Here is a 14,777-nt window from a genome sequence, read left to right on the forward strand (position 1 = left end):
TGACATGCTGTAAGTAGAGCATAGCTCCAGAATGATTTAGGTATATGAGTGAAGAAAAAGACAACGAGCAACACCTAACAAATAACGGTTCTTACGTTCAGCAACTCCATTTTGTTGCGGAGTGTGAGCGCAAGAACTCTGATGTAAAATACCATGAGATTTGAGAAACGGAATAAAAGGTAGATGAAGAAAAGTACTCATGAGCATTGTCAGTACGCAAACACTTAATAGAACAATCATACTGCATACGTACTTCATGATAAAACTGGCAAAAAGAATGAAAAACTTCAGTACGATCGTTTATTAAATATAACCAAGTTGTACGAGTACAATCATCAATAAAAGTGACAAAATACCGAAAACCAAATGAAGACTCTCGACTAAGACCCCACACATCGGAGTGAATTAACTCAAATGGATGTGACGCATGACTCAAAACACGAGGAGAGAAAGACTCACGATGGTCTTTACCTAACTGACACGTTTCACAATTAAACTGAAGACTTGAACTAGACACGAAAGGAAACCGTCGAAGTACGTATGCCGATGGATGACCAAGATGACAATGTAATCGATAAGGATCATCCACAGCTTTATTCTGAACTGTTGTAGCAGCAGCAATAATCTCAGGTTCAAGGATGTACAATCCACCAGCTTCACGCCCACCACCTATTCGGCGACCAGTCTTCCGATCCTGAAGAACACACGAAGACGAAGAAAAGATAATAGCGCAATCAAGATCACGAGTAATAGAACTGACTGATAATAGATTGTAAGGAAAGTGTGGAATATGGTAAACAAAAGGTAAGGAGACAGAGGAACTCAATGATACACAACCTGTACCAGTAACTTTGGATTGAGAACCATCTGCTTAGGTGACTGACATAGAAGAAACAGATGAGGTGGATGTGAGAAGACGAGGATCACCAGTCATATGATGAGTGGCACCCGAATCAATAACCCAAGAACGAGGAGGAGCTGTACTGGACAATAGACATGTAGGATCATTACGCTGTGCTAAAGTAGCAGTAGGACCAGAGATAGCACCACTCTCACTCTATCGTGCTCTGACCAACTCATCATATTCTGCACGAGTCAACTGTACTATACCTTGTCCAGAAGAAGATCCAAGGGAAGGAGTCCAAGGCTCAGTATCAATAGAAGCATGTAGACCCCGCAATTCAGGATGGAGGTCATAATAATAATCAACAGTGTGCCCAGAAAGCTGGCAATGAGTACAAAAACGGTTCGCTCAATCACCACTACGTGCTCCTCTAGAAGTATTACTACCACCACCAATAGCGGTACCTCGGCCTTGAAAACCACGACCACGACCACGGTAAGAACTATCAGAATTCCATTGTCCACGGCCGTTAATACGACCACGAGTCCCTTGACTTCCACGAGCCACCATAGCACTACTGTCTGAAATTGCTGAAGTCTTGGGACTGGAAGTGTAACGAGCAGCTCGAGAATACACTTCTTCAATGGAAGGAAGAGTGCTCTGAGAGGTAATCTGTTGACGAAGAGCACTATGATCTGGACCAAGGCTACGAAGAAAGAACACGGTTATCATGTCCGCTTCTCGTTGCTGCATCTGAGTAACTGTGGTAGCAGGTGGAAAATAAAACTTGAGGCGCTAATACAAAGATGCAAAACGAGCATAATGCTCTGCCAAACTAGCATCACCAATTTTGGCTTCAAATAAAGCCTCCCACATGTCACAAACTCGACTCATGTTATTCTGTCCAGAATACAGTAAAGCACACTTTGTCCATATCTCACGGGCTGTAGTGCAATCCATGAAAAGATTACGAATAGATTCAGCCATACTTCCCCATAAAAGTGTAGGCAAAGTAGCATCTACGTACTTCCATTCTTCTAGACTAGCTGAATCTGCAAGTGGTTCTTCTTCAAGCCATCTAGACTGGCGATTAGAACAAATAAAAGTTGAAAGAGCCATTGACCAAGAAGGGTAATTGGTACCGTCCAACTTGACCAAGGTATTGTGCAGATTAGTCATACTATAATATGAACCAAAAGATACTGAACTTGAAGAAGTACTATAGGAGCCCAACCCCGAACTAATAGACGGTGAATTAGATGAACCAGTAGACATCCTCACAAACCACTAATCGCTGGAAACTTAACCCGCGTATGTAATAAATAACACACCCCACTTATTTTATAACTTCTGCGAGTATCCGCAAATCTCAGTAATCCCACATGTCACTCCAACTAATTCAATCAATTCAATTCAACCACACTAATTCAGTCGTTCCAAATTCAGCTACTCTATCCACACAATTCAGAACACCATTTAACCCTTCGTAACATCATATAATAATATATAACAATCAAGCCTCATAAATCAACTACCCCACATCCAAATATCACTTTCAGCAGCCAAATATCACTTCCACACAACCCTCGGCCTCAGAAACTCCCCTAATAACATCGATTTCTGGGTTTCAATACATCAAAAACACACGAGAGATCTGAGGCGAGTGAATTAATGGTCAGACAACACTGATTTCTGACCTAGATCTCGCCGGATCTGAGGTCGCCAGCCCTGGGCGACGCCGGATGGAGGGTCGCTGGCCTTGGTCGACGCCGGACGGAGGTCGCCGGAGGTCGCCGACCCTGGGTGACGCCGGACGAAGGGTCGCCGGCCCTAGGCAACGCCGGATCTGAGGTCACCGGCCCTGGGCGACGCCGGACGGAGGTCGCCGGCCTGGGCGACGCCGGACGGAGGTCGCCGGCCTGGGCGACGCCGGACGGAGGGTCACCGGACGGAGGGTCGCCGGCCCTGGGCGACGCCGGACGGAGGTCGCCGGAGGGATCTACAATGGTGGTGGCTAGGGTTTGCTGTGAGAAGTGTTAATTTTAGGGTTTAGGTTTTTAATTTGTGCTCTGATACCATGTTAATGATAAAAGAGTAACTTACTTTATTTCAGAGATAACAAAGAGTATTTATAGGCTTAGGATTAAGCCTAATACATTTACACAAATACCCCCAACTTGCTAATACTCTAAAGTAATAAACCCAACAATATATATACGTATACACATATAGGTGTAGAGAGTACGTCTGGATGTATGGAAAAAGGTAACAACAGGCGCGTTTCCTACGTCAAGACGTAATACGAAGATTACGTTGAAGTGCATTATCTCTTAACATCCCATGTTAAATCAATCGAGAATCTCCCCGTTGCCAATCAATCTCAAGTTTTCTAATTTTCGTTAAGATACTTTATTACACCATGACCTTACAAATAGGCGTCCCGATTCTCGTATGTGGATAAAGCTAAGTGCACTAGGGAAAATAGAGGCGTGCCATTAGACATTATCCGCCATTTACTAAAGGTTTAGGCTTGAAGTTTGATTAACGATGTTCTCAGTCAATGACGGATAGTCTTGACCTTACGGATGGATGCGTGTATGTTTATCCGGTAGTGCAATTTGCTTACATCAACTGCTGGAACGACTCCACTAAAACTTGATTTCCACATTGTCAAACCTAGCGTCAGACAATATTTTCGAGTACTGGTAAGCAAAGCCAACACGTGCTAATCTGATTTTTTCGGTTTGAGGATATCAAGTGAGACAAAAAAAGCACAGAAGCTGCTAAGGTTCGTGAGTCATTTTGATTTGGTTCTTATCCGATGTTGTGCGTAACAAGGCTCAACACTTCGTACGATCGTGCGTGCATTAAACTAAGGTCTTGAGATTGATCAATTTTTTATTATTGTCACCTTATCTTGCTATACCTAATAGCTCATGTAATCTTCATTATGATAAATGCATAAATTATACAATTCTCTTCCACATATTTTTATCTTGATATCGAAGCTTTTGTTGTCTCCGAAAGCGACTATTGAATCTTTCTCCACAGTGGTAGTAGCAACGTCGGCTGCTTCAGTGACTGTTTCCACTTAGCCCGCCGATCTTAGAAGCTCAACACTTTTTGTAGCTCTTTTCAGAAAAACCAACACCGCCATTAGACTTATTGCCCTCAGATGAGTTAGCTCCTGAAATTCCATCGCGTTCTGCCGCTCCACGCATGCCATTGCACTAGGGATTAGTTACTTCACACCAGAAGCTTCTACACGTGTGTTCGCTAATATCATCAACACGTCAACGTTGGCCACGAGCAATCCAGTCATCTGACACGACATTGGCCACATCATCACACGTGTCATCCGCCATGTCACCACGTGTGTCATACTCAATCGCATACCTGCCACGTCAATAGTTACATTGGCCTAATGTCACTTAGTCTGCATACACCAACTTATTTTCTCTTCAGCAGACCACACCGGTTCACCGATTCTCTAACAAAATGTGTTGATTACGTGAGCATTAGATGGATTGAAAACGGCTCCCCATTCATGATATACAAAATTTAGCTCAATCATGGAACGCCTTGGCTTTGCATTCAGTCTCTATGACCATACTCTCTATGTTCAGCAAATATCTCACGGGTATATGACGCTACTTTTATATGAGGACGACATGATTATTATTGGCAATCATATTGACATTACAAAGTTCTAGCAATATCACAGTCAACAGTTTGAAATGAAGGATCTTGGGTGACTCAACTATTTCCTAGGCTTGGAAGTTGCTTTGGATTCCTCTGGTTATTAACTTTCTCAAGCCAAATAGGCCACTGGTTTTTTGTCTCGAGCAAGACTTACTGATAACAAGACTTCTATTGAGACTAATGCCAAACTTGATGCAAAAAATGGGACTCCTCTTTCAAATCCTACATGCCAGTCTTGTATATCTCCATATTTCTCGTCTTGACATCACCTATGTTATCTATATTGTCAGTTGGCTCATTTTGGCACCATGTACAACTCACTTCGTTAGAATTTTTCGGACTCTTCAAAGTACCTTATTTCGTGGCATTTACTTTTCTACTCACTCTACCTTAAAGTTGTAAGCTTACTCTTATGCTAACTGATCAGGTAACCCTTTAGATCATCGCTCCACTATATTATTGCTTATTTGTGGGTAACTCACTTAGAATTGCAAGCTTATTCTTATGCTGACTGGTCAGGTAACCCTTTTGGTCATCGCTCCACTACAAATTATTGCTTATTTGTAGGTAACGCACTTATCTTATGGCATACCAAGAAAAAAATCATCATTCGATCTAGTATGAAAGCAAACTATCGTACACTCGCTAATACCAAATCAGAATTACTGCGGTTGTGATGGTTACTTGAAGACATGAAAGTCTGTCATAATGGTGGGATGGTCATTTATTGGGAAACCGCAATGATATTTAAATAGCACATGGTGATATTTTCCATGAGATCACCAAGCATATTAAAATAGATTGTCATTTCATACGATATCAAATGCTTCATGGCAATATTCCTCTTGTTTCTATTCAGACTATTGACGTCTTCACTAAGGCACATTGTTTTTTTTGGTCGATCACTAAGGCACATTTACTAAGGTGTTTTTTATCATCTTTTCTCAAATTTCAGGTAACTTCTTTTAAGTCACCTTGAGTTTGAAAGGATGTTAGAGATAACTAAGAGATTCTCCAGAGATAATTAAGAGATTCTCCATATCTCTTTTGATTGTGCATATCCTTAATTAATCGTAATTGATTGTAACTTATATTGTAATATCTTATTATCTTATATAATATCTTATAAAACCTATATACCTCATGTACTCTTCATTACTAGACACAAAAAAAAAATTATACAATTCTCTTCTACGTATTTTTATCTACCTTCTCCCAAGTCCCACCTCCCCTCTCTTCCATCTTCCGAATCAACCAGCATCCCATAATTTACAAACGAATCCCCAAAAATAAAAATGACAGACACAAACTGTCGCGAGGCTCCAATCACCACCTGTTTCTCGATGCACCCCAATCACAACAACTCCACCTCGATCATTCTCTTTCCCCTTTATCCACCACCACTGTAGCCGCCGCTGCCCGCCGCCAACACTTTGAAGATGTCGACCCCGAATAACCTCACCATTTGGACCGGATGGACGGGCCCGGCCCGGCTCAGCCTGCTCCTCCTGATGCACTTGATATGAAGCTGCTTCTCTGGCCCGGCCGACCGGTGGAAGCTGACGATGTCTCCAGCCCTCAAGCTCTTCTCCTTCACGAACCGGGTCCAACCCCGCGTCAGCACGTAGCTGTGGCTGCTGTTCCAATACGAGTACCTGAATCTCCACACTTTGCCTCCACTGTCTATGAAATTCAGCAAAACGCCCTTTGAAGTCGAAGGGCTCGTGTGGTTGCGCAGGGGGAAGTGCTTCTCCGCGTGTTGCTTCGGAATCACGAGCCGATTCAGCTTCCCAACGTCACTCTGCGTGACCTCCTTCTGGAAAAGGAGATGACAGGCCATCGCAGCCCGACCCGGCCCGGACGGATCTCCCATGGCTTCCATCATACTTACCCTTTTGCCGCTGCCGTTGGCGTTGAAATAATTTCTCTTGCTCTGCTCGAGCTCATCATAGTATGCGTGCTTCCGCAGCATGTCAAGGATCTCCTCTTTGGATTGGGAATACAGGAAAGCGGCTTCAAGATCGCAGTCTTCAGTGTCAGACCTCTGCTTGAAGTTGGTGACGGCACCACGGCCACGGAAGCGCTTGGCAGCAACGTCGTAGGCCATCGCAGCCTCGTCCTCCTCGTTAAAGGTGCCGATCCACACCCTCTGGTGCTTCTCGTAGATTTGTGCGCCCCAGCGGCCGTTCGGCTGAGGGACGACGCCCTTGTACTTGGACGAGGGCAGCTTCCTTGACTCGGCTTCGACGCTGCCTTCGCAGTCCAATATCACGCTCGCGCCACTGCCAAGACGGCAGAGGCTCCGCGGTGGCGTCGGCAGCTGCAATGATTTCAACGGAAGTTGAATAACATTGGAGTCGCTTGTTGAGCTGAGCTCGTCTATGCAGATTATGTCACCATCCATTTTTCGATTTTTCTGTTGAGAGAGAGAGAGAGAGAGAGAGAGAGAGAAAAGAGTAAGTGGTGGCTATGAAAGATTGGAGAGAGAGAGAGAGAGAGAGAGAGAGAGAGAGAGAGAGAGAGAGAGAAAAGAGTAAGTGGTGGCTATGAAAGATTGGAGAGAGAGAGAGAGAGAGAGACAGAGAGAGAGAGAGAGAGAGAGAGAGAGAGAGAAAGAAGAATAAGTGGTGGCTATGAAGGATTGGAGGGACTACGATGCCGGTGATATATATAAATAGAGGGACCTTCCACCAGTGCTTATAAGTTACAATATTGTCGTATGAAGACGTGGGCGTCTACTAGGGGGTCAACTCCAAGAGATAGGTTGTGCAAGGAACTAGGAAAGTTCCATTTTATAGACGAGATACGATACTATATACTAAATATTAAATCCACTCCTTTCATTGATCAAGTCATTATCATCATTGCTGCTGTTGTTATTATTATAGTATTCAAAGTATCTAAGTGTTTATATTTTACCAAGTTTTCGTGGGGGGCTGCAATGCAAAGTGAGATTTATACAGTGCTATTTATTATAAGTGACTTTCGAACACATGTATATCATGGGCAGAAGGACATTAGAAGTGCTAAAAATATTGCACGGCGCTTAAGGTAGTACCAAAAGTTTTTTCCAGATCACTTCAGTGCAAACTTCGATCGGTGTCGCCGGAAATCCAACGTGACCATTTTTTATTAATTTTTCCGTCTGACGTGGCTCACCGATATGCCCAGTCAACATATGTAGCCCAAAACGATGTTGTTTACGTATTTTGCCCAAAATATAAGCGCTAAATTGCAAATTATAAGGAATTTCCCAAATTGAAAACCCTAAGTCAACCCCAACCCCAAATCGAAACCCTATTCGATTTGCCCCCCAACGCAGATGGCGGAGGAGGATTGGGCTTGGAGGCAGCGTCAGAGGAGGAGGATTGGCGGTGAGATTTGGCCTCGAGCTCGCGCTTCTTTTGCTCGTGAATCTTTTGGATTTGCTTCTGCTCAATCACGAAGCGCTTGAAGATGAGCCGGCCGCCGGTTTCTTCGATGAGGATTTGGCGCTTCTTGAGTAGTTCTTGCTTGAGGAAGTCCATTCTGGGGTTTCGTTTTGGCTTCAAAATTGATAAGAGGAGGAGACAAATCTGCATGAGTTCAGTTTGGGCATTCCATCAAACATGTGGCAAGCAATTTCTCAATAGTGTTTACATTCAAAACAATTTGGAATCTGACATCTAGATCAAAGCCAAACATGCAAACATATTAAGAATCATCGAGCTAAAATCAAACTTAATCCGATTGTTGTTCAATCAAAAACTAGCTTTTGACACCGCTATTTTTTTATTTTATTTTTTTGGTAACCGAGAATCCGCCACCATTCCCCGGGGATAAGCCCGCGCAGGTAATCGGGGCGTCTATACCTCGGGGGAGACTAGCCCAGCAATCCACCTCCAAGGCTCCCCACTTAAATTACGGAACCGAGCGGAGATTCGAACCCAGAACCTCTGAGGAGAGAAGGAAAGCGCCCACCAACTCGGCCATGCGCAGGTGAGTTTGACACCACTATTTTCGTCCTCAAATAAATCGAGATTGAGTGAATAGAATCGTACCTTGATGAAAAGAGATTTTAGTCACAATTGATAATGAAGCAAGCGTGAACTGGCTTTGGAACTTGTCAACACTCTTTTAATATCGTCACGAGGACTTCGAATCAGATCCAGCAACTTTCGAAATTTTCAGTGATAAAACGGGGTGAAACAAAGCACTCTTGGTGCTCATTTGGAGATGAAGCCAGCAAAGATGACTTACGACGAACGGTAACGAACAACAACAAATAGTGACGAGCAATGTTAGTGTCAACCGGAATTGAAATCTATGAACGATTTGCAATCACGATTCCAGCTCTTCCAAGCTTTCGGTCAAAGAATAGGAAAAATAGAGCTTGACAAATCACAACTATAGACGCAGCTGAGAACAATAGCGACGACGATCTCACAGTGATTAAAATGAAACGATACGATTTTTTTTGTAGAGAGAGAGAGAGAGTCATAGTGAACGGCGTCCTTTTACACAACTAGCCACGTTGGATTGTACAAAGTTGTTTTATCTGTCCACATGGACTGGATTTCTTTAACAAAATGTCAACTCATTTTAATTTTTTAATTATAAATGCCACGTATTCATTTTGGCCGGAACTTCTCATCGGAGGCACTTAAGTGTTAGTTTTTTCTCTGATTTGATACTTAAGTGAGCCAACGAAAATTTTTGGCACTAATATAAGCGTTGTATGAAACTTTTAACCTTTTAGTGTCCTTCTGCCCATATCATGCATCCGATGCATATGTACACATTAAAGGGATAAATTTGAATTGTAAATTTATCCCACACCACTAAGAGGAACATATATCGAGATGTTGAAATTCAATGAACTCAAATGTGTCATCCTTTCCATTTTATTATTCACTTTTTTCCGTTCCTCTTCCGTTCTTTTCTTCTTGTTCTTCTCTATCCCCTCTCCTCCGTCACCGATGCTCCATCCTCCGTGTCCGTCATCCCTCTGGACGCCGTAAACCACCGCCATTTGTGCTGCTGCACTTGAATTGGTTGTGCCAGCCTCGGCCATCGCGTCCCTCTCTCGCTCTCAAAGGTCGTAAACCTCAGATTGCAACGTCCCTTGAGGTTTTGCTTTTGTCGTAAAACGTCCCTTGAGGTTGTCCGAAGAGAAGTAGGATTCCACATTTCCAAGTTGATGGGGGTTCACCTGACGAGAAATGAATATGTGGAAGTAAAGAGTGGGACCTTGTTTTTTGCCAAGTTCATCTCCCCCGGCTGAATGCTGACCCCCAACATGGCTCTTTTTTTTTTTCCTTCCAAACAAAAACAAGCCATGAAAAATCTTCCATGTTTATCCAGAAAAGCATTAATGGACATGTCAAGCAGAGTCTGTCCCATGATTCGGGCCCCGTTTGTTTCGCGTAAAATGAATGATTTGAATAACATTTTCCTAAAAATGATCTCTTGTATAATTTGAAACGATTGGTCAATAAAGAAAGTTTTCATTATCAATAATAATTTATTTCTAAATTTTTTCGTGGACAATGTAAATATTTTGCGTTCATTCATTTATAAGTAATATAAATGATCATTTTTAGGAAAATAATTTTTAAATTTTTCATTTTTCACAAAACAAATGGAGCTTCAATATCTAGGGTGGGTGGTCGTACAATCATTCAGTCCTTTAGCTTGTCCTTTAGCTTCAATTAGGAAACCTCACGAGCCCCAGACCACAATTTAATCATTGAATATTGAGATTAGATACAGATAGAAAATAATTTATAAGCTCATTTTGTATCGTAATGCGAAGAATCCTATATTTTTAACTAAATTTCTCGAGGAACCTGATGTCATTGCGATTGTAATACGTAGCCAATAAAATGGTTCCCTTTTGTTTTGTGTCAATCTTGGCAGATAAAATTCCATCCCTTCATAAGATCCGACCAACAATGACTTGTTCTTTGGGGCCAACACAAGGCGGGGCTTCATCCTCAGTTGCTTCCTTATTTCTAACATTTTTCTCACCTCAGACACATTGAACTCCCCCACTATACAACCTCGAAATTTAATCTGGACCATCACTTTTGGGTTCGTTGGAGTCAGCGGTTCAATCCGGTCATGTACTGGGTCGAACATCCGTGTCTTGTGTCCATGGTCGCACATGGTGAATAAAGGAAGACAAAAATTTTGTTTAGAAAGGATGGAAGTACAGGAACAAGATGCTGAAGGGGTCGTTAAAAAGGATTGTTTTTTTTATCCTCGGGCCCCAATGCTAATCACGGTGCCGGAATTTCGAGCGGTATGCATTGCTCGTGTCTATCTCGACCCCACTAGTTAAAAAAAAAAATGCCCGTACGATAGAACAAACTTTGTTGTATTCGAATTGATCCGGTCTTTTCCGTGATTTTCTTTGTTTAGAAATCTAAAGGGGCAACGTTTTTACACATCACCTCAACTTGTGCGTCGAATTCAACATGGACAAAAGAGGAGGAGAGGAATTCTGGAAATTTGAGGGGTGATAATGTGGAATCTTGCAGATTTCTCGATCTGAGCTGGGGACCCCCCCATTTGTCAAGTTGATGCAAAACCGAGAGCTCCGAGTCAGTGGGTTCTGAATTGGGTTCAATGGTTTTGCGATGTTCCTGATGCTGATCAAAAGAGCTACACCCACACCAGTAGATTCCCACCAATCCTCATCCGCCTCACGTACATGTCAATCAGTATTAATGATTAATCTTTTGTGGGCAACATCGATTATGGAGTTGCAAACAATTTCGGTGAGGAACTTTTTGCTCGAGAGGCATTGCACTAGAACGAAAAGATGCCATCCTTTCAATGGGGAAAGGTATAAACAAGAGTTCTTTTTTTGTTTCCTTTTCTCTTTTTTTGGGGGGCATGGGCCAAGCAACGAAAGACAATAAATTGGCCAAGCTCTTGTCATCCAATATGGACCCCATTACGTCTCTAGTGGCGATGCACATTTCGACTCGATCTCCACCTCCATTTGACATTTTATAAATATTATCGGAAAGCTTCGATTCGACGGGAGTTTCTCGTTTGTCGCGGCCTCGTGAGTCTTGTTTTCCGGCATCCTTGTACTGGTGGAAATCTACCACTAGTCGAGCCTCTCTGTTCTCTATAGCTTCATTCAGCCGTGCATCGTCCTCGGTCGTGGTCATAGTTTTGTTTCTTTGTCAAAATCAAATTACTGTCCTCATTTGTTTGCTAGTTTTAGTCTTAGTTTTCTTTTTGTGATCTTTGTCCTTTTCAATTCCCCAAAGAGGGAAAAAAAAAAAAAAAGAAAGCTTTCTAGTTAGTGCCCCAATCTCAGCATCTCATCTTCGGAGACTTCCCCACTTGTGGACCACACTCAATAATGCCCACCAAAGATGTTGTTTGTTGTGATTACTGCTTTTCAATTTCGAGTGTAGTTGACAAGCGAAGTCGCCGTCAAGTAGCCGTAAACACCGGAGTCAAGCACATCTTCATCTAGTGGCCAAAGTTGAGCGCCGTGAGGTGATGCAATTTTATTTGGCACGATTCTAGTTGGGTTTCCACACGATTTTATCAAGATTGTGTGAGAAAAGAGGTATCAACTTTCTGATCATTTGTTTCTTTGGCGTTTGTCTAAAATCCGATTCAATGTATCCACATCCCTTATCTTGTATAAAAGGCCCGGCTTACCGACGACGCTTTGGTCGCAGACATTAGGAGATAGTTGCACTTGTCATATGCAAGGTATATGCTTCAGCTTGAGGAGAGTGTTGAAGTACATCAATGAATATTAGTCGATAGTTAAGTTTGTCGTAAATAAAGATATAAGAGTTTATTAGTATTTCTCATGCTTTATAAATGGAGCCATCTTGTGTAATCTTTCATTAGGGTATTGAATAAAAATGTTAAAATGCACATGTGGGTGGTATTAGAAAATTAAAGTCCTACGTCAGAAAATTACTACGGTGCGAAGTAGTTAAATATATCTTAGTTGTCCCAAAATTCATGTACTTAAGTTCGTGAATGAAAGCGGATACAACTATATATGTTAACATTCTCAGATTTGCGCTCCCTCTTAGTGATCTTCCTAGGTGAAAATATCAATTTTTTGTTGCGCGCTTCCAACAAAAAAATGTAGCTTTCAAGTCCTTTTTTTTTCTCTCCCTCTATGTTGAATATCCTAGAATATTTACATGTAAATTTTAACATATGCCAATAATATATTTTAGTTGTTTAACTCCTCCATTTCCAACTGATTTCAAGTTTTGGTATTTTAGTTATTTATTTAATTACATCATGACCTTTCAAATCGGCGTGCATTAAGCTACGGTCTAGAGATTGATAAATTTATTATTTTCTAAGTTGGAGATGACTTAAGATATGACTTCCGATTAACACGACATATTATGTCCACACAAAAAAGAGCAAACAATTATAGAATCATGCGCCAGGGGAATATTGAATTCGGACGATATGATTATGTGTCATTTCACATGCTTTATGTTGTTCATTATTTAATGTACATGCAAATTTTTCCAATTTGCTAATGATGCCTCCAAAAATACAATAATTTTTTTATATGAAAAGGGCCAAAGCTGGATACAAAAATTTGACGTCGTAAATCTATTATCCCTATTTTATCACCTCATAAAACATGAAGTAACTCTGTCGAAGATAATGAAAATAAACTTATATCCAAACGCTTATCAATTCCAAGATTAGCAAGTTGATCAGCAGTTACCCAAATCATTCGACGACCCTCGTCAGCCATTGTGAAAAAAAAAAAAAAAAAGCAAAGCAAGAAAAAGAAAACACAAAAGAAAAGAATAAAATTTTAAATTTTAAAAATTCAGAAAAAAAATTAAAAAAAATTAAAAAAAAATTCTCCATGTTAATGTCAACCGTGCCACATAAAATATCTGGCATCCAAGTCAGCGATTTTCTACCAAAATTGACCGAAAGGACTACATTGCAAATCGTCAAAAGGTTTTGTGACTAAATTGGCCAAATTGATAAGTTCATAACTAAACTGGCATATGTACAACAGGTTTAAGACTCTTTGATATTTTCCCCAAATTGAAGCAATATGCTATATCTATTGGATTGAGTCTTGACATGCACCCCGTGATTGACGTTGAATGACTCATTCTTGTCATGAGGGGCGCGACTGACAACATTTCTTCCCCAGCCCTATTTCTGGCTAGAAATAAAAAAAAAGTAGCATTTGATAACGATAAAAAATTTCTATTCCCCGAATAAAAATTCGTTTGATAGGTTATTCTCAAATTTATGATCCTGGCAGCCAGTGAACGGCGAGCAGCGGCGGCAGCGGGTGGCGGCGGACAGCTGACGAGCAGGGGCAAGCGGGCAACGAGCTGTGGCGGGCGGCCGAAGGCGGGCAGGAGGGTGACGGGGGAATGGCGGCCGGCGAGCAGCAAGCGGCGGGCAGCCCGGCAAGTGGCGGCGTTGGCGGCGTTGGCGGCGAGCAACGGGCGGTGAGTGAGCAGCAATAGGCGGCAAGGGTGAGCAATAAAAAAGAATTGTTATTTATGTTTCTATTCCAAAAATAAAAAAGTAGAAAATTTTAACTTCTTATTTTTGTTCCAAATCTATTTCTAGGCCAAAATTTGTCCAAAAAATTAAATAATTAAATAATTTTACCAAACGGATTTTTATTTCAAACATGTTCCCATGAACAAAAAAGTAAAAAAAACAGGAAAACAGAACGGTTATCATTCGCGCTAAGAGAATGAATTATCATATGCAACAAGAGCTTAAGAAAGGGACAATTGTCCAAAAAGTCCTAAACCTGTTGCACTTTTGCCAATTCAGTCTTAAACCTTGTAATTGTGCCAATTGAATCCTAAACCTTTTAAAAATTTACCAATATAGTCTATCTAGAAATCGCTGATATGGATACCAACCGTCCGACGTGGCACGGTCGCTATTGACGTGAAATTTTTTATTAATTTTTAATATTTTTTTTCAAATTTTTATATTTTGATATACGTTTTTTTCTTTTCTCCTTCTTCCTCCGCTGGTCACCCAACTTTGGCGATGGCCGGCGACTGGCTAGAGGCTGCGAACGGCACCATAGTCTAGCAAGGGTCGCCATCGCCAAAGGCCAGCAAAGGCAAGGTCAAGCCTCGCCTCAAGCAGGCAAGGGGCGCCCTCGCTACATCCCGATGAAGGTGACCTCACCTGAGGCCAGCAAGGGCGACCTTCGCTAGTTGTAGCCTCTAGCTGGTCACCG

General features: G+C 41.8%; 1 protein-coding gene and 1 long non-coding RNA gene across 3 annotated transcripts; both read right to left on the reverse strand.

Annotated features, from left to right (window-relative positions):
* Window positions 1-5,634: 5,634 nt before the first annotated feature.
* On the reverse strand, window positions 5,635-6,950 carry LOC115689810 (AP2/ERF and B3 domain-containing transcription repressor TEM1-like). Its single transcript, XM_030615966.2, has one exon. It carries the CDS (start codon window positions 6,948-6,950, stop codon window positions 5,937-5,939), a length of 1,014 nt encoding a protein of 337 aa, XP_030471826.1. The 3' UTR covers window positions 5,635-5,936.
* A 698-nt stretch (window positions 6,951-7,648) lies between these two features.
* Window positions 7,649-8,859, reverse strand: LOC130137846 (uncharacterized). Of its 2 annotated transcripts, none has more exons than XR_008816300.1 (2): window positions 8,587-8,859; window positions 7,649-8,091 (listed from the first exon to the last, which is right to left on the reverse strand). It is a non-coding gene; the product is annotated as an uncharacterized LOC130137846 (long non-coding RNA). The 2 variants fall into 2 exon arrangements; XR_008816301.1 differs by having other exon boundaries at window positions 7,649-8,121.
* Window positions 8,860-14,777: the final 5,918 nt, after the last annotated feature.

This window comes from Syzygium oleosum, unplaced genomic scaffold (genome assembly GCF_021117445.2).
Source record: "Syzygium oleosum isolate NSW1041296 unplaced genomic scaffold, Sole_v2.1 Sole_v2.03, whole genome shotgun sequence".
NCBI classification, from domain to species: Eukaryota; Viridiplantae; Streptophyta; class Magnoliopsida; order Myrtales; family Myrtaceae; genus Syzygium; species Syzygium oleosum.

Excerpts from the sequence above, each read along its gene's own strand:
- LOC115689810 (XM_030615966.2), bottom strand. The coding sequence starts at position 6,950 with ATGGATGGTGACATAATCTGCATAGACGAGCTCAGCTCAACAAGCGAC.